The 20,368-nt window shown below is 40.1% G+C and overlaps 1 protein-coding gene across 1 annotated transcript in view; it reads left to right on the top strand.

Moving 5' to 3' along the window:
* Positions 1-7,776: 7,776 nt before the first annotated feature.
* Positions 7,777-20,368, top strand: part of LOC112629132 (elongation factor-like GTPase 1) — a 124,463-nt gene continuing 111,871 nt past the window's right edge. Inside the window, 3 exon segments of the mRNA XM_025392621.1 lie at positions 7,777-7,787; positions 8,904-9,016; positions 18,790-18,800. Coding sequence (XP_025248406.1) covers positions 7,777-7,787; positions 8,904-9,016; positions 18,790-18,800 — 135 coding nt within the window.

Genomic DNA, 20,368 nt, shown 5'->3' with positions numbered 1-20,368 from the left:
AGACTCCCGCACAATAATAATTGGAGACTTTAATACCCCACTGTCAATATTTTAGACAGATCAACAAGGCAGAAGGTTAACAAGGATATCCAGGACTTGAACTCAGCTCTGCACCAAGTGGACCTAATAGATATCCACAGAACTCTCCACCCCAAGTCAACAGAATACACATTCTTCTCAGCACTGCATCACGCTTATTCCAAAATTGACCACATAGTTGGAAGTAAAGCACTCCTCAGCAAATGTGAAAAACAGAAATCACAACAGTCTCTCAGACCACAGTGCAATCAAATTAGAACTCAGGATTAAGAAACTCACTCAAAACCGTACAACTACATGGAAACTGAACAACCTGCTCCTGAACGACTACTAGGTAAATAATGAAATTAAAACAGAAATAGAGATGTTCTTTGAAACCAATGAGAACAAAGACACAACGTACCAGAATCTCTGGAACACATTTAAAGCAGTGTGTACAGGGAAATTTATAGCACTAAATGTCCATAAGAGAAAGCAGGAAAGATCTAAAATCGACTACCCTAACATCACAATTAAAAGAACTAGAGAGAAGCAAGAGCAAACAAATTCAAAAGCTAGCTGAAGGCAAGAAATAATTAAGATCAGAGCAGAACTGAAGGAGATAGAGACACAAAAAAACCTTTAAAAAAATCAATGAATCCAGGAGCTGGTTTTTCGAAAAGATCAACAAAATTGATAGACTGCTAGCAAGGCTAGTAAAGAAGTAAAGAGAGAAGAATCAAATAGATGCAATAAACAATGATAAAGGGGATATCACCACAGATCCCACAGAAATACCAACTATCATCAGATAATACTATAAACACTTCTATGCAAATAAACTAGAAAACCTAGAAGAAATGGATAAATTCCTGGACACACACACCCTCCCAAGACTAAACCAGGAAGAAGTTGAATCTCTGAAGAGACCAATAACAGGCTCTGACATTGAGGCAATAATTAATACCCTACCAACCAAAAAAAGTCCAGGACTACATAGATTCACAGCTGAATTCTATCAGAGGTACAATGAGGAGCTGGTACCATTCCTTCTGAAACTATTCCAATCAACAGAAAAACAGGGAATCCTCCCTAACTCATTTTATGAAGCCAGCATCATCCTGATACCAAAACCTGGCAGAGACACAACAAAAAAAGAGAATTTTAGACCAATATCCCTGATGAACATCAATGCAAAATCCTCAATAAAATACTGGCAAACCGAATCCAGCAGCACACCAAAAAGCTTATCCACCATGATCAAGTGGACTTCATTCCTGGGATGCAAGGCTGGTTCAACATATGCAAATCAATAAAGGTAATCCATCACATAAACAGAACCAATGACAAAAACCACATGATTATCTCAACAGATGCAGAAAAGGCCTTTGACAAAATTCAACACTCTTTCATGCTAAAAACTCTCAATAAACTAGGTATTGATGGAGTGTATCTCAAAATAATAAGAGCTATTTATGACAAACCCACAGCCAATATCATACTGAATGGGCTAAAACTGGAATCCTTCCTTTTGAAAACTGGCATAAGACAGGTATGCCCTCTCTCACCACTCCTATTCAACATAGTGTTGGAAGTTCTGGCCAGGGAAATCAGGCAAGAGAAAGAAATAAAGAGTATTCAATTAGGAAAAGAGGAAGTCAAATTGTCCCTGTTTGCAGATGATGTGATTGTATATTTAGAAAACCCCATCGTCTCAGCCCAAAATCTCCTTAAGCTGATAAGCAACTTCAGTAAAGTCTCAGGATACAAAATCAATGTGCAAAAATCACAAGAACTCCTATACACCAATAACAGACAAACAGAGAGCCAAATCATGAGTAAACTCCCATCCACAATTACTACAAAGAGTATAAAATACCCAGGAATCCAACTTATAAGGGATGTGAAGGACCTCTTCAAGGAGAACTACAAACCACTGCTCAATGAAATAAAAGAGGACACAAACAAATGGAAGAACATTCCATGCTCATGGATAGGAAGAATCAATATCATGAAAATGGCCATACTACCCAAGGTAATTTATAGATTTAATGCCACCCCATCAAGCTACCAATGAGTTTCTTCACAGAATTGGGAAAAACTACTTTAAAGTTCATATGGAACAAAAAGAGAGCCCACACTGCCAAGACAATCCTAAACAAAAAGAACAAAGCTGGAGGCATCACACTACCTGACTTCAAACTATACTATAAGGCTACAGCAACCAAAACACCATGCTACTGGTACCAAACAGAGAGATAGACCAACGGAAAAGAACAGAGCCCTCGGAAATAATACCACACATCTACAACCATCTGATCTTTGACAAACCTGACAAAAACCAGAAATGGGGAAAGGACTCCCTATTTAATAAATGGTGCTGGGAAAACTAGCTAGCCATATGTAGAAAGCTGAAACTGGATCCCTTCTTTACACCTTATACAAAATTAATTCAAGATGGATTAAATACTTAAATGTTAGACCTAAAACCATAAAAACCCTAGAAGAAAACTTACGCAATACCATTTAGGACAAGGACTTCATGAGTAAAACACCAAAAGCAATAGCAACAAAAGCCAAAACAGACAAATGGGATCTAATTAAGCTAAAGAGCTTCTGCACAGCAAAATAAACCACCATCAGAGTGAACAGGCAACCTACAGAACGGGAGAAAATTTTTGCAATCTAGCCATCTGACAAACAGCTAATATCCAGAATCTACAAAGAACTTAAACAAATTTACAAGAAAAAAACAAATAATCCCATCAAAAAGTGGGCGAATGATATGAACAGACCTTTCTCAAATGGAGCCATTTATGCAGCCAACAGACACATGAAAAAATGCTCATCATCACTGGTCATCAGAGAAATGCAAATCAAAACCACAATGAGATACCATCTCACACCAGTTAAAATGGCGATCATTAAAAAGTCAGGAAACAACAGATGCTGGAAAGGATGTGGAGAAATAGGAAAGTTTTTACACTGTTGGTGGAAGTGTAAATTAGTTCACCCATTGTGGAAGACAGTGTGGTGAATCCTCAAGGATCTAGAACTAGAAATACCATTTGACCCAGCAATCCCATTACTGGGTATATATATCCAAAGGATTATAAATCACGCTACTATAAACACAAATGCACACGTATGTTTATTGCGGTACTGTTCATGATAGCAAAAACTTGGAACCAACCCAAATGTCCATCAATGACAGACTGGATTAAGAAAATGTGGCACATATACACCATGGAATACTATGCAGCCATAAAAAAGGATGAGTTCATATCCATTGTAGGGACATGGATGAAGCTGGAAACCATCATCCTGAGCAAACTATCACAAGGACAGAAAAGCAAACACTGTATGTTCTCACTCATAGGTGGGAATTGAACAATGAGAACACTGGAACACAGGGCCGGGAACATCACACATGGGGGCCTGTCGTGGGGTGGGGGGCAGGGGGAGGGATAGCATTAGGAGATATACCTAACGTAAATGATGAGTTAATGGGTGCAGCAAACCAACATGGCACGTGTATATCTATGTAACAAACCTGCACGTTGTGCACATGTACCCTAGCACTTAAAGTATAATAATAATACAAAAGAACGCTTTCAAATGAGTAATAAAAAAATAGTATGCTCAGAATATTCTCTTTTCTTGTTAAAAAAAAAAAAATCAATGCAGGCTGGGTGCGGTGGCTCATGCCTGTAATCCCAGCACTTTGGGAGGCTGAGGCAGGCGGATCAGGGGGTCAGGAGATAGAGGCCAACATGGTGAAACCCCGTCTCCACTAAAAATACAAAAATAAGCTGGGTGCGGTGGCGTTTGCCTGTAATCCCAGCTACTCAAGAGGCTGAGGCAGGAGAATTGCTTGAACCCAGGAGGCGGAGGTTGCAGTGAGCCGAGATTGTGCCACTGCACTCCAGTCTGGTGACAGTGCGAGACCCTGTCTCAAAAAAGGGAAGGGGAGGGGAGGGGAGGGGAAGGAAGGGAAGGGAAAAGAAAGGCACACGTAAAGCAAGTCTTAGAACACACTCGTTATCTGTGGAAGATAGAATTATGAAGGCGTTTTATAATATATTTTTGCTCAGATTTTTATGATACCTCATGTGTATTTATTTATTGCATTATCAGAAAATAAAGATAAAACCCTTAAAAAAAAAAACAACCACAACCAAAAACAAACAAACAAAAAGTAAAATCACAGCATTCCAAGGGTAGCCCTCAACATAATGAAGACCGAATTTCCTAACAGTTGAATGGGAAAGGAACTTACGTTGGATATGAATTAGAAAAAAAGTAAAGATTTTCTCCTGCACACCAGTCTGCAGATTCATACACCCAAAGTTAATTTGTTCATATTTTAATCTACTTCTAATTACGAACTGTGTTTATTATGAGACTATCAAAAAAACTGCTTTCCATCAACATGCAGGTGTTTTCTTTGAAGGGGATTCCAAATACAAAGGGATTGACACGTTCATATTTACTTAGCAAATAATGATCTAATCCCTGGATCAACAGTGAAGCTGAGGAAGGAGAAGACTGTTTCTAGGTGATGGAAGGTTGTTAGGCAGGACTCAGTTGGATTCTAGGTTTCAGGGTGGGGACTACTGTACTGCCTTTTCAGTCAGGCGGATCCCAAAGAACTGCTGCCTGGACGGGAATGGGAATATGGTCTGGCTGGGAAGACAGAAAGCAGATAAAAGAAAGTGTGATATGAGTTGCAGACTCAGGGCCTTGAGCACTGTTCTTTCTCACCTTTGTGGTGGGGGATGACGGGGTGGAAATGCATTCTCCCAGTCGGATCACATGCCACTACTCACCAGTCTTATATCCCGTCGCGGCTTCACATATATTATTTACCCGGCCTGTGTGGCATTTTACTTTGCATCCTTGCTTGGGAGTCTCAGGGGCTACGAAGAAACGTTTTACCCCCAGGTAGCCGGCGGGTGCGGAGGGAGTATTACTGGAGCGGGATAAGTGGGGATGTCGCTGCGCCCTCGTCCCTTGATCTGCGGGGGACGGCCATTCTCAGGGTTCCCGAGGAGCTGGCTCCGTGCACCTAGGCCCTAGGTCGGCTCCCAAGCCCCGGCCCGCCACTACACCAGCCACTTCTTACCCGCAGGTACAAATCTGACACAGACACCAGTTCCTCATGCTCTCGGCTCCAAGGGTTTCTTTCAGCTCGCCTCAGCACTTGCAGCTTCTTCACTCTTACAGCGCCCGCCGTAGTCAAGGCAACAGAGGGATGCCTGGCGACGGACGCAGCGCCGGCTTCCGGCGGCGGAAGGGACGCGTCAGTACCGGCGTGCAGGACCCGCAGAGTTCTCAGCGTTCCGAAGCACTTGGTGTGGCCGGGACCCGGAAGGAGGAACAGGGATCGTGGGGTTGCTGCAGACGGTGATTGCGGGCTCGCGTTAGGAACTGGCATCTTCCTCGGCCAGCCTCTGGGCGGTGCTGGAGGACCCCGCTCGCTGCGACTCTGAGGCGGAAACCCGGGCTGGGGCCGAGCGCGGGCTGGGAGCGGCGGTCCCCGGAGTGTGGCTTCCAATCTGGGGTCGGGGCGTGGCCTGTCTGTGTGGACCCGGGATCCTCAAAGAGAACGAATCCGGGACCCTGCAGAAATGAAGGGCATGTAGTGTAGACGTTTTTCCTTTTTATTTAGAAAGGAATGAAAGACCGGCAGTGCACCTGCTTGGATAATAAGCACGTTACCCAAAACTTTGTTCGGGCTCGGTGGGCAGGAATAAAGCTGGGTATTCGACCTCGCGCGAGGACTAGCGAGAATGTCAGAATGAGGGACTTGGGGGAAGACTGAAGAGAGAAAGGGAGCATCTTCTTCAGCATCTTGTCAGCCTCCTGCATGCAACCCTTCCTGTACGTGGCCATTGGCCTGGAGAAGTTTACCAGAGTTCTCCTCCACCGGGAGGGTTACTGGTGTCACTGTGCACCCAGCCCCTTCGAGCTGCGTGATTCATCGCAGCCTTCGGATCCAGAAGGATGAGCAAATTCCTCAATTATAATCGTAGTAGGATACTGACTTTAGTGCTTAGCCTGGAATTGGCCGAGGCATGAAATTGACTGTTGGCTCAGAATAGTTGGCCTAGAATAATAGGCTGGCATTTCAGATGTGTGAGAAAAAGATGAACCTTTCAAACGGTTCTTGGGCAATTGGTTATCCATGTGGAAAAAAAAAATTGGACCGCTACTTAATACCACACACAAATCAATTGCACAGTTAAGGTATTTATATTTAAAATAAAAACTGTAAAGCTTTTAGAAAATAATATGGGCTAATATTTTTATGACCTTAAAGGAAGATTTCTTAAGACAAAAACGTGCAAACAATTTTATAAAAGGTTAATAAACTACTTAAAATTAAGAACATATTTATCAAAGATGCCAGAAAGAAATGGAAAAAAACAAGCCTGGTAACTGTGAAAAATATTAATAACACACATGTAATTGACAAAGGACTTGTATTCAGAGACTATAAATAATTTATCCAAAACAAAATAAATCTGTATTACAACCAGTAGAAAAGTGGACAAAAGCCTTGTATAGGCAGTTCACAGAAAAGGAATGTTAAATGGCCAATACAAGAAACTTATAAAATACTTAATCCCATTAATAATAGGAGAAATGTAAATTAAAACCGTGAGATGCTCTTTATCACCCATCTTAAAAAATAAAGTCCAGCAATATCAGCTGTTGAACTTATGAATCAAAAAAAGCAGTATTCCACTGTGGATCAGTCCAACTATTTGGAAAATAATTTGGAAATGTTAGGTTGAGGATGTGCAGATTTAATAACTCAGAAATTCTATTGGTAGAGAGTGTATAAGAGACCCACAACTGTTCATATCAGCTCAGTAATAGTTACGGAAAACTGGAATCCGTCTCCGTGTCCACCGGTAATACAATGGATGAATGGGTGTGGTAGATTTGTGAGGTGGAGTCCAACAGTAATAAAAATGAATGAATTATGTCAATATGGGTGAATCTCAGGAAAACAATATCGAGCAGAGAAAAAGTGACAGTGTAATATAGTAAGTATGATTCTTATAGAAGGCTTAAAACTTGCCACTCTACATGATATATTGCTTAGGGACACACTCATTTTTAAAAATTATAAAGAAAATAAGGAAATGATCAAGATAAAATTCAGGATAGTGGTTACCTATAAGCCAGGAGCACAGGGTACTTCAAAAGTAAAAGACTTTTTTCTTTTTTCCTTTTGAAATGGGATGGTGCATACATAGGGGTTCATTGTGTTGTTATTTACACATGTTTCATACCAACCCAGTGCTTAAAAACATACATTATAGAAGACTGATAAGGGACTGAGACTTTTTGAAGGAAGGACCGACTGAGAGGTTGGAGAGGTGAAGGAAAACCAGCAGTGGGATCTAAGGAGAGATGGAGGTAAATTAAGATATTTCAGACTCTTGGAAGAATTTCACATATGCATGTAACACACATGCACACAAAGGGTGACTGTTATGCTGCACTGGAATCAAGAAAAGTGAGGATTGACAAAGATTACTGCATTTGTCCAGAGGTCATTGATAGCCTTTAGGGCTTTGATTTTGCCAGAGCTGCGGAAATGGAAGCCTTTCTGAAAATTTCAGAATTAATGTGGATGAATACATGTGGCAGTTCATATCAACAGATAATTCTCAGCGCTTTTGAATGAAAGAAAGGAATAAATAGAAAGGTTAAGAATTTTTCAAAAGTTTGACAGTGGAGAGAATGGAGGAAGGGTAAGGGAAAATCATTCTGGAGAAAGGAGGAGGAGGTTAGTCTGGTACTTAGGGCTAAGGAGTTGGAAAGGGATGGGATCTTTATTTAAACGAATTCACTGTCAATACTGATGCACTGCAAGGTCTAGAGAATGAGATGTAGACCCTCACTGGTGGGCATTACAGTGAAAATTATCAACTAAATGGTCATACTACAAATATTTTCTACTGTATTCTTTTTTTAAAAAAAGATGTATTCAAAATCTGTTAATTTGGAAAAGGAGTAAAGACACTTCTCTTGCTTCTAGAAACCTCTGTTTCAGTCTCTGCTCAGAATTTGTCAAACAGCTTATAAATAGGAAAAGAATGGCTATGTTATTGATGTTTAGAAAGAATTCTCCCAAGTGCTACTCTCTGTAAGTTGTTCTTGAACTGCACCATCATTTATGGCTGATATTTGGATGAGCAACACTGTGGGGAGGGTATGCAGTATTTGAATATGTTTATGAGTTCCTAGTGGTAATGTTTTTCAATTTGTCATGTTCCCTTCCTCTCAACCAACTTCACTTCTCCATCCCCTCATCATCTTAAAAAAAGAGAGAGAGGGCCAGGCAAGGTGGCTCATGCCTTTAATGCCAGCACTTTGGGAGGCCGAAGTGGGTTGATCACCTGAGGTCAGGAGTTCAAGACCAGCCTGGCCAACATGGTGAAACCCCGTCTCTACTAAAAATACAAAAATTAGCCAGGCATGTTAGCACATGCCTGTAATCTCAGCTATTTGGGAGGCTGAGGCAAGAGAATCATTTGAACCTGGGAAGCAGAGTTTGCAGGGAGCCGAGATTGTGCCACTGCATTCCAGCCTGGTCAACAGAATAAGACTCTGTCTCAAAAATAAATAAATAAATAAAAAGAGAGAGGCTCTATATAGTTTAAAATTTAAGTATTGGCTGGGCATGGTGGTTCACACCTGTAATCTCAGCACTTTGAGAGGCCACGGTGGGAGGATCACTTGAGCTAGGAGTTCGAGACTAGTGTCTACAAAAATAAATAAAAATAAAAAAATAAAATTTCAGTATTTAAAACAAAAAAAAATCTAAATTAGCAAATTTTAATGTTACATTTTAATTCTTTGGGAAGTGAAGATGCATATGTTGCATTTTTCCAGTTAAGGTACATGGACAGCAGAGAAGATGAACAGATCCGAGGGATCACTATGAAATCCAGTGCCATTTCACTACATTATGCAACAGGTTAATCAATCTGTTTTACAGAAACAGAGCTTTGCATCTTTCATGTCCTGCTCTCTCTTTCTGAATTAATTACATGCCTCAGTTTCTTTGCTTATATTCTACATATTTTATTCTGGCCTTTACACATGATCTGTTGTCAGAGTCATGCTGTCCAGGCTTGGAAGCAAATGGAAACCTCTGACTGGCTTGAGGGCAGAAGAACTGGCAGTTCACACTGGCCCCCTCCACCAGGTGCTTGTATGGATTTCTTCACAAGGAAAGTCAGGAGCCCTAGGCCTTTAGCTGGTTCAGCCCTACTATTCTGCCTCATGGCCTAGCCTGCATGTTAGATTTGGAGTCTTATTTACTTAAAAGTAGACTGGCATGATCTGGACCAGCTTGCTATCCTCAAATGAGGATGCTACTTTGATAGTAACACTTCTAGGAATGTATCTGACAGAAATAGTCATGTCAGTGTGTGAGATACATGTCACTGATATTCACTAAAAAGTTTGTATTTGTGAAAAAAATACCAACAACCTCAATGTCAGTAGGAGAATGGTTAAATAAACTGATACATCCAAGCTGTGAAATACGGTGCAGCTGTTAAACCTACTGTTTAATATATATGTCATTGTATAGGGAAGAATGCTATGTGAAGAGACAGAAAACGCAGACTATTTTTGTAAGATATGAATGTGTTTGGGTAATAAAAATATATATGCAGATAAAGGTGTCTGGAAGGATACTTAGCAAACCCTTAACAGTAGCTCTCTGCAGGGGCTATGATTATGGCAAAACTTGCACTTTTCAAAATATTTATTTTTGTAGTATTTGAAAATTTTACACAAAATGTGTATTCTTATAATTAGAAGAAAATAATAAAGATATATTTTTTTTCCCTAATGGACTTACCTGTGGTTCATCCTTCACAAGTGTCATATCTTTGGCATTGCCACCAAAAGATGTACTCTGTGGGGCATGGCTGTTGTGCCAAACCAGTTTTGAAGCTCTTAGGCACATGAATTCTCAATGTTTAATGTTTAAAGTAACACTTCATTTTTAAAAACAAATAATTCTCACATTTTAAAGGGTATGTTCTCTTCCTGTAATCCAGAGAATGGGGTTGAGGGTCTATTGATTTATCTCATTTTATAGACTTCAAGAGATTTGTAGGCTGCCTTCCTCCTTACCCAGATTATTAGTCTGTTTTTATTTGAAGATTCCTCTGGTGTCAGTTTTAGTTGTTCTGCTCTATACTTTGTTTCTAGTTCCCCTCCCCTGAGTCCTTTAACCACTTTGTTAAGGTTTAATTTATATACCATAAAATTCACCCACTCCAATTCACATTTGTCTTTCTGGTGTAGTATTGTAGAAGAATTTGCTGTAGGACCCTGGGAATTGAATGGTCTGAACTCTAATTTTGTTGAGCTCTGTGATCTTGGCTGCTCACAGATTGTTTTAGGTACACTTTTTTTTTTTTTCTTTTTTAAGAGACGGAGTCTTGCTCTGTCACCCAGGCTGGAGTGCAGTGCTGCTATCTCGGCACACTGCAGCCTCTGCCTCCCGGGTTCCAGTGATTCTCCTGCCTCAGCCTCCTGAGCAGCTGGCATTACAGGCGCATGCCACCACACCTAGCTATTTTTTGTATTTTTAGTAGAGATGGGGTTTCACCATGTTGTCCAGGCTGGTCTCGTCATGACCTCAGGTGATCTATCTGCCTTGGCCTCCTAAAGTGCTGGGATTACAGTCAGGAGCCACTGCATCTGGCCAGGTATTCTTTCTTGATTGCACAGACTGGAAACTGAAGCTAGCTTGGGTTGGGGTGGGATAGATTATTGAAAGCATACATGTGAAATGATATTAGAAATAATATTCATGAAAGTTGAAAAACAGGAGTCTTATTGGAGTGATGTTTCATAAAAATTGGAGCCAGATTTTGATTCTGGATCCAAGTTAGTTCTAGAGACCACATCAGTAAAAGTTTATGGATCCTTCCTCTGGAACTCCACTGTTGTCCTTGGATTTGGGTGTCTGTTTTTATCTCCACTATTATCCTGTATGTCTTTTCTCTGTCTCATAGCTTTTGCCTACTGTCAGGTCTTCATCTTTGTGCATTCACCTTGCCCTGACTTCTTACCCTTTTATCCTATCTGTTTTCACCTTATTTCTGTTGCCTACTGCTTCAATCTCTTGTGTTTCTGAACACACAGTCTTAAGAGCAGGATGCGGCTCTGCTTATCTTTTCATGTGAACCCATCACAGAGGTTGCAGCTGTGGATTGGCTGCCCTTGGGTTGGTTAGTCACCTCCTAGTCCAATCAGTGGTGATTGGAGTGGAGTCAAAAAGTGTCAAACATGTTTCTTGTGAGCATGGGATGACTTCCTAGAAGGGAATTTGGGCTGAGCAGTCAGCACACTTGACAATTCAGAGCCTTATGAGGATAGAAGTTAGGAATGTTGACTGGGACATATCCTCTCAGATCACCTGAGAGATGAGATATGTTTTTATCCATATCTTAGTACTGATTCTCCAGAATGGGGTATTTCCTGCTATGAAGGTGGGACAGTCTGAAGGGAAACCTAGATGGGAGAAAAAGAGGGAAACCTGATGATTGAAGAAACTCCACAGGTGACTTTTATTTATACCATGCATTCCCCTCCTTTTCACCCACTTTGAATGCCCTCTTATTTGAGAATTTGTGTACTAAATGCAAGTTAAGCTCTTTCTCTGGTTCTGACTCTTAATTTACTAAGCTTTCAAAAGTATTTTCAAATCTTTATTTGGGTTGAAATATAGGGTCTTATTCTAGTTTAAGGTAAACAGATAAATCATGCACATTATAGAATTGGTGTTGAAAACCATCAAGGTCATACACTATCTTAGCATTTTCCAGGAACATAATTCTTCTTTGAGAAAATGGAGCCTCTATTATCTTTACGTTTGTGACCAAAATTTGCTACAAATATTGGGATCATATTTATTAAATCTTGTTATTTGCCTGTTTCTTACCTCTCTGTGTGTCCTACCCACAAGAATACCATACATTTATCTTGTTAGGAAGTATTCCTAACAATATACATTCTGTAAAATATCCTAAGGGGATGTAATGCCTTTGAATCCTTTAGCCTAGACTCCAGATATAGAAGACAGAAATAGATTCACATGGGTTAAATAATTTGAAATTCATCAAAAGGAATACTGCTGTCATTTCTACTGTATAGCCATTTTTTATATCTGAGCAAATACTGCTGTTGCTGAACTTTTGAAGTTTTTATGTAAATCATCTTTTAAAATATTTTAAATAAATTTACAAGTTTATATACATAAATACACACATATGTGTATATATATATTACATACATAGTATATATTGTGTGTATATATATGTTTCTATTTATATATATGTATACACATATATTTCAATTTTTTTGTAGAGATGGGATCTTGCTATGTTGCCCAGACTGGTCTCAACCTCCTAGATGCAAGCCTTCTACCCATTTCCTAAAGTTTTGGGATTACAATTGTGAGCCACCACACCTGGTCCAAGTTCATATTTACTGTAGAGAATTTAGTATGTGTTATAGAATATACAGTAAAACACAAAAATGAAATAGAAATCTCTCTCAGTTCACCACCAGTTATTTTATATTTTCAATTTTTATATTTATTGCAAGTTGTATGTGTATGCACACACTGTGAGGTAAATATCTAACTTTATTTCGCCCTCAAATAGCTTATTTATTCTAACACCTGTCAGATATGATTATTAAATACAGCATTATTGCTGATATGTTGTTGACACCTCTGCACAAGTGAGGCAGTATGGGTGGGGCTCTTAAGGACTAGAGAGTGAATTATGCCCACCCATGGAATACCTCCCCCGATTCCTGGGGTAAGGGTCAGCATCACTCAGCTCCAGTTGATTGATTGATATCCTGTGGGAATTTTTTTTTTTTTTCAAGAAAAGTTGGCATCTGGATGTTTGGTAAAATCTTCCAAATATCAAAATGCTACCAACTTATTTAAAAATTGTAAAACACCTTGTGGAACACACTGCAGTGGGCTTTAGCTTATGAACTTTTAGTGTGTAACCTTAGGCGTATAGTCTAGCTATTAGCCTGGGTCAGTGGTACACTTGGGATTCACCAAGAGTCAGCCATATGCAGTGAGGATGTCCTCCAAATGTGGAGACCAAGGATACAGCAGCCTTCTGCAAAGAGGTCCATATGCAAGTTGATCACTTTGTAAATACCTCTGTTAGAGTTAGTGGTTGTGGGCAGATGGAGGATTTACGCATGTGTTGATTTCAGCTCTGTGGCTCTCTGGTTTTATACTCCAAAGACCAGGCCGTGGAGACACTGACTCATGCTATCTTGTTGCAGACAAGGCCAGCATGTACCAGAAAGTCATCTCTTTCATTCAGAGGCCTTAGATGCAGGCCTAAGAAACTAGGTACACGATAGTTCACTTCTGAGCTAGGTGTCTCATATGCCTGATTTTGTTTCATCTTCACAGCAACTCTGTGATGAGTATTACTCTTACTTTACATATGTGCAAAAATGGAGTTCAGAGAGGTGAAGATACTTTCCCAAGGACAGACTAAGTTCTAGCATGTGGTAGTAGTCCTAGAACCAACATTTCCAGCCTATTCACTTGGACCATTAGTCTCTTGGAAGTCAGGCCACAAATAATTCCTCCTGAGGCTCGAGTATCTCCTTTCCATCAGCGATTACTATGGACGTCTTGTGGCCAGCACTACCTGTGCTGTGGTCTTCAGTCACTGCCCACTGTGTAAGCCACATGATCTGGCCTCTCTTATAGTCTCTTCCCCATGTTTCTCTGTGGTTCTGACACCCTCTTTCAATCTCCCATTATTCCCTTCCTTACCAAAACTTACTCTAAAAACATCCCAAGGTAAACAAACATCCCTACATCCTCAATGTCTTTTTATTGACGTTTCCTTCTTCTGCCTTGCTGTCTTCTGATGACATTGCCTAACATGTACTTTTTCAAGTGAATGCTACTCGTCCGTTCATGTTCCATGAATCTCTGGGTTAGGATATGGGATTGCCATTCTTTTTGTTCCCAGATCTAATGACAAAAGTTAATCTTCTACCCTTGTTTTCAAACTTCTTCTTTCAAGACTCAGACCATCCGGTTATTCACCTTTCCAATCATTGTCAGCTCCTGATGATGGTTCCTGTTCATTAGTGAATTTGGCTCCTGGTCTCATAATTTTTCTTTTCACCTGAATCTTCTAAGGTGACTTTTACCATCCCTAAGAATGACTTCTTCAACAGCTTATCCTCTCAACAACATTGATTCTCCACTTCACCTACCCGTTGTCATGACTGCTTTCTGGTTTTTAGCATCACCTTGAGCTATCCATCTTCGACATTTCAAACTTAAATACTTCCTTCTCTACAATCTTTGATTCTCCCAGTTCTTTCTTTCACCTGACTAATGAGGTACCCATTCTTTGACTTCATAATATTCTCTGGTTTTTTTACTCTCATCAACATTTTTCTTCATTTACTTTCTGCCTCATACAGCCGAGATTTGTCATTTCATTGACAGTCTTGCCAGCATCTTCAGTCTCTTTGGTTCTTGACCTTCTGTCATATTTTTCCCAACAAAACTTGAACCCTTGATGAAGCTAATTCTCTATACATCTTTGTCATTGTATTTGGGCTAGGTTCTCACATGGTCTTCCAGACTGCTGGCAGACTTTCCATGTCTCCCTGTTAGGTCTTGCTTATTCTTCCCGACAGCTGTTTTAAACCTTCTGGTCTCTTTCAACCTACCTGTAATCCCCTCCTCCACAATGTCAGAAGACATTCTTACCTTCTATTTCACAGAAAAGAGAAGAATTCTCACCTGCTTGCCACTGTATCTCAAAAGGTAATGGGGTGGGCATTTTTTGCTTGCCTCCTGTCACTGGCAAAAACCTGTGCTCTGGACTTATCTTCTGTTTATGATCTTTTCTTCAGTATCTTCCACCTCTCCCTCTGTACTGGCTTGTAACCATCAGCTTTTAATCATGCTCAAGTCTGTCTTGTCTTAAAAAATACATAAATCCTTCTTTCAGCTCCACATTCCTCTGCATATTTCCTCTTCCCCCTTCTTAGTCAAAGTTATACTATAATTACTCTCTCAATTACTCTGATAATGAGACCTGTACCTTATAGTAATGACGTGCATTAGCAGTGTGAAATTGATCCTTGATCTATGACTCTCCAGGGTGATGCTAGGTGTAGAGAGATTATAAGTAAACATCAACCTTTTTTTTTTTTTTACTGTTTCTTATTCTGGTTCTTACACCCTTCCAAGCAAAACTGCCAATGATCAAAGGAATTAAGACCATGTGGATGTGTAATTATTAGATTTACTATCTATGCAGCAGGCCTTCAAAGGTGGAGAAGTTCTCAGTAATGTCAGAGTTCAAGGTGTGGCCACAGTACTGGGTGGCAGATGTGGACTGGCATCATACTGAGAAAAACCAAAAGTGGGTGAGGTAAAATGTAGTCAGAAGTGGTCTGTATGTGGTCTAGTTTCATGTTGGAGGAAGGTCTGGAGAGGCCTTCAGGTTGGGTTTGTGCAGCAAAAGAAAACTTAATCAATGTGCTATTCATAGTTGTTTCTAGATCGTTTTTTTCCTCTCTTTTTTCTAACTCATGTCACTTTTTTTTTTTTTTTTTTTTTTTTTTTTTTTTAGACAAGAGTCTCGTTCTATCACCCAGGCTGGAGTGCAGTGGTGATCATAGCTGACTGCAGCCCAGAGCTTCTAGACACAAGCAGTCCTCTTGCCTCAGCCTCCCAAGTAGCTAGGACTACAGGCATGTGCCACCATGCCTGGCTAATTTTAAAAATTTTTTTGTAGAAATGATGGTCTCGCTCTGTTGTCCAGGCTGGTCTTGGCTCAAGTGATCCTCTTGTTTTGGCCTCCCGACGCACTGGGATTATAGGTGTGAGCCACTGTGCCTGACCCCATCTCAGTTTTTTTTTTTTTTTTTTTTTGAGACGGAGTCTTACTCTGTGGCCCAGGCTGGAGTGCAGTGGCCGGATCTCAGCTCACTGCAAGCTCCGCCTCCCGGGTTTACGCCATTCTCCTGTCTCAGCCTCCGGATTAGCTGGGACTACAGGTGCCCACCACCTCGCCCGGCTAGTTTTTTGTATTTTTTAGTAGAGACGGGGTTTCACTGTGTTAGCCAGGATGGTCTCGATCTCCTGACCTCGTGATCCGCCCGTCTCGGCCTCCCAAAGTGCTGGGATTACAGGCTTGAGCCACCGCGCCCGGCCCCCATCTCAGTTTTGACACATACCATCAGAGTCAACCACCCTTCACCTCTCCTTGTGGCAAGCTTCTCATAAAGATAGTTACCTTGTTACCTGTGTCAGCTTTACAATTGTGCTTTACAATTCTGTCAAATAAGCCATATTAGTTGATTTATAACTTATAATGTTATACATTAATTTAAAATATAAAAACATAGTAGTGATTTAAGATAGAAAAGGAAACCAGGTTCAGTGTCTCACATCTGTAATCCCAGCACTTTGAGAGACGGAGGCAGAAGGATCACTCAAGGACAGGAGTTTAAGAACTTCCACAGCAACACAGTGAGATCCCATCTCTACAAAAAAATAAAAATAAAAATTACCCTTGTGTGCCTGCAGTCCCTGCTACTCTGGAGGCTGAGGCAGGAGGATTGCTTGAGCCCAGGAGTTTGAGGCTGGAGTGAGCTATGATTGTGCCACTGCATCCAGCCTGAATGTTACAGTGAGACCCTGTCTCAAAAAAAAAAAAAAAAAAAAATTAAACCAATAAAAAGTGGTATTTCCTGTGGAGGGAGACTTGTGGTTACTTTATAGTTGGGGTACAATTTATGTATATAATTGTTATAAGTTCATACATAAGGAATTTAGGAACATATCTTCAGGTAACTCAGGTTCTGCCTGTATTTCTGTTATTTTTGTTGTCAGGCAAAATATTCTACCAATACACTGAAACAACAGACACTTTCAGGAGGTTCACATCTTCGTCCATACCTTCAGTTTTTCTTCTTTATTTTACGGAAAGTTTTCTCTCATCAACTTTCTATGTATTTGCTAGTGAACATTTCCAATGTTTTGGAAGTTGAACACTACTTACATGAAATTTTACTGAATACAGAGGTGTTTTGGCAGGTACTAGTGACAAATGTGCACCTTCTGTGAGATGATTATCCATGGCACTTTAAAACCATGGGCAAGGGAGGAATTCTTTTCCCGTAACTCCCTATTAGCAGCAGAAATTGTCTGGAAGATATCTCCCATAATTAACTTCAGGTCTTCCAACTTTTGTTTCAGCCCCCTGGAACATGAAAAGATTGGATTGTTGCTTGACTGATTATATCTGTGCCTTGAAATGAAGCGGTTTAGTTTGGAATGCCTGGGAAGTAAAGCAGCAGAAGTTTCTGTCCCTGAATGCTATTACAGGGATTAATTCAACACATAGCTTCAGGACTTTGTTACAAATTGGAAAGATCATTTAGCATGTAAAAAATTTTGTCTCCTGAAAAGTGTTATGCATTCTCTACTTTTAAAATAATTTCCACTAGCAATAATAATATCTAGCATGATAAACCCTGTAACTGTTTTTGTATTGTTTTTAAATTTGATCACACACACACAAAAGTGGTAAGTGGCATTTTTTAAAGATAACATAATGTGGCTGAAGTCACAGCAGAAGAGCTGTGCTTGTGGACTTTTTTTCTCTAATGGATATGGGACTTCTTTCTCCAACCTTTGAAAATTTAGGTTAAAGTTGTTTGGAAAGGGTTAAGATGAAAAAGGCATTGAAAGAGGAATTGGGAGGCCTGACTCAGAGCTGAGCCAAGCCTCTGTCAGCTGTGTAACCTACCATGGCATTTGCTCTTTCTCACCATTAAATACATTTGAGAAACTCCAGGTTAAATAGAGTTGGACAGACTTCTGTCACAGGGCTTCTCTGAACCTTTAATATGTATGTGTGATGTGAACTCCAAGGCCGGCTGTATTTCTCAGCTGTATTATTTGACCAGACACTTATTTTTTAGGATGTAGATTTTCAGACAGAAACACTTGGTGTATCTCTAGCTTTCAGTTCCTCTCTAGATCTGAACTTGCCCTTCCTGAATGAATTTCAAAGAATCTGGAAATGGATGCGTAATTAGAGGAGCATAGATAGGTAGATAGGTATTCATTTTTCTGAGTATTCCCTAAAAGGTCTAACTCCAATAAAAGCACTCCAATAAAAGCACTGTTGTATAGGAAGCCTGAAATTTCTGTACGAGTGCATTTTTAGACTCTGTAAAGGACTTGACTGGAGACCCAGTCTCTGAAACTTGTGTATCAGGTCCAGGTCATATCACAAAGGGTGGGAAAGTGCTTGAAGTTCTCCCACTCTCAAGTCTGGAGTTCAGCCGAATGAACAGGCTAGTGTGGTTTCCCCAGTTGCAAAGTATGAAGGCACCTAAGACCCGAGAAGTGACTAAGATCATTCAATAGCCCGGGGTGTATTTCTGGCTTGCTTCTTTTGGGACCTTGGGTCAGTCTCTTACCTTTCGAGGGCATTAGCATGTTTTTCTATGAAATAAAGGCTTAGGCTGAGAAGATGCTGAGTGATTCTAAGAATCTCACAACTTTAATTTTATATGCTAGGACCCTAGACCACCACTAGACATGCTCCTTTTTTTCTGGTGTACTTGGTTGAGACCATGGTACTTATTGAAAATGTTGGCTAGGAAAACTGGTGTGAGATCTGACAGTGAAAGGCTCGATTGAGGTCCAGTGGACCCTTGCTCCAGGGCTCTGATTATTTGACTTCTTGGATTTTCATTGGAGATCTCCGTGGTCTTCTCTGGTTGGAGCCTTCTCTGGTGGTTTCAGCAGAGCAATGGTTCCTCATAAAGCAGTTTGCATGAAAAGACCAAGAGGCAGCCAGGAGGACTGATTCTGAAGAAGACAGTCTATTGCTAACTGATGGCAGTCTTTCCCACTGAGCCCCAGTACACTTGGGAATGCTTCACCCAGTGTTTTAGGAATTCATTAGCAGTGGAATCTTGGCATGTGTGGTAAAAGTTACTGCCTTCTGAGTGTAGTGGTTAGAGGTATGGTCTTTGGAGTTAAATGGATTTGAACTTCTACTCTGTCATTTGTCATTTTGAATTGTGTGATCTTAGTCAGTTAACCTCAGAGTTGGATTCTAGCTGGATGTCCTTGAGAAAAACACTTAACTTTTCTGTGCCTTAGTTACCTGCTGTATAAAATTGGGCTAATAGTTGTAACTACTATGGGGGGTTGTTGTAAGTAAACATTAGATAATTTCTGTAATATGCTTAGAGCAATGCCAGCCGTGAATAGGCAGTCCACAGATGTTAAGTTCTGGTTGTGGTTATTGTTGTGGTGGTGTTTTATCATCTGTATCACCTAGGGCACAAGCCAAGTCGTTAAAATTATATTAGGGAAAAATCCTGTAAATGGCCCATAAATTGCAGGTTGAGCATCCCAAATCTGAAAATCCAAAATTTGAAATACTCCACAATTCAAAACTCTTCAAATACCAACATGGCACAAAAAGGAAACGCTCATTGGAGCATTTTGGATTTCAGATAAAGGATACTCAACCTTGTAGTCATTCTTGAGCACATTCAAGTTGATAAACACTGAGTTAAGGGAAGGAGCAAAAGTGAAGTATGTGTTTGAGCATTCTAATAGTTATTCTGTCTTTAAAAGAGAATTATATCAAATTTATCGATAATGAGGAATGAGTATAGAATTCTATAGTATTACTAATTTTCTGCATGGTATACTAAGTTATGTTTAATGATAACTCTCTAAACCTAGGATGATCTTTTTTTTTCTTGTTTGCCTGGGACTAAGGGCTTTGATGGGATGTGGGAGTTTCAGTGCTAAAACCAGACAACTTAGGATGTGTCATCACCCTACTATAAGTTTAATACATTTGTCTGTTGAGACTATTGAAGGAGATATTAATGGGAGAGCACATAGCACACTGCTTGGCATGTAGTAACTGCTCCTTAAGTTGTGGTAGAATTGAGTCTACATCTTTTGTAGAATTGAGTCTAAATCTAAATCTTGATACACTGCTCTTTGATAAATTGTAGGGAAGAACTTGGCCAACTACTTTGTTGGCCCTTTGAACAGCTTTTACTGTCAGGATCTTGGGCGTTGATTTCTTTCAGTTTCAATGTCCTCAACTGTGAAAGGAGAATAGTAATATGTATCTCACAGGGATATTGTAAGGATTCAATAATGTGATTAGCACAGTAAAAGTGAGTATCGCAGTGGCTGGCTCCCTCTAAGCTCTTTTTTTTTTTTTTTTTTTTTTTA

This window comes from Theropithecus gelada, chromosome 7b (genome assembly GCF_003255815.1).
Source record: "Theropithecus gelada isolate Dixy chromosome 7b, Tgel_1.0, whole genome shotgun sequence".
Taxonomy (NCBI): domain Eukaryota; kingdom Metazoa; phylum Chordata; class Mammalia; order Primates; family Cercopithecidae; genus Theropithecus; species Theropithecus gelada.
Note: the sequence above shows the minus strand (reverse complement) of the source record. Positions and strands in the feature narration are given on the sequence as shown.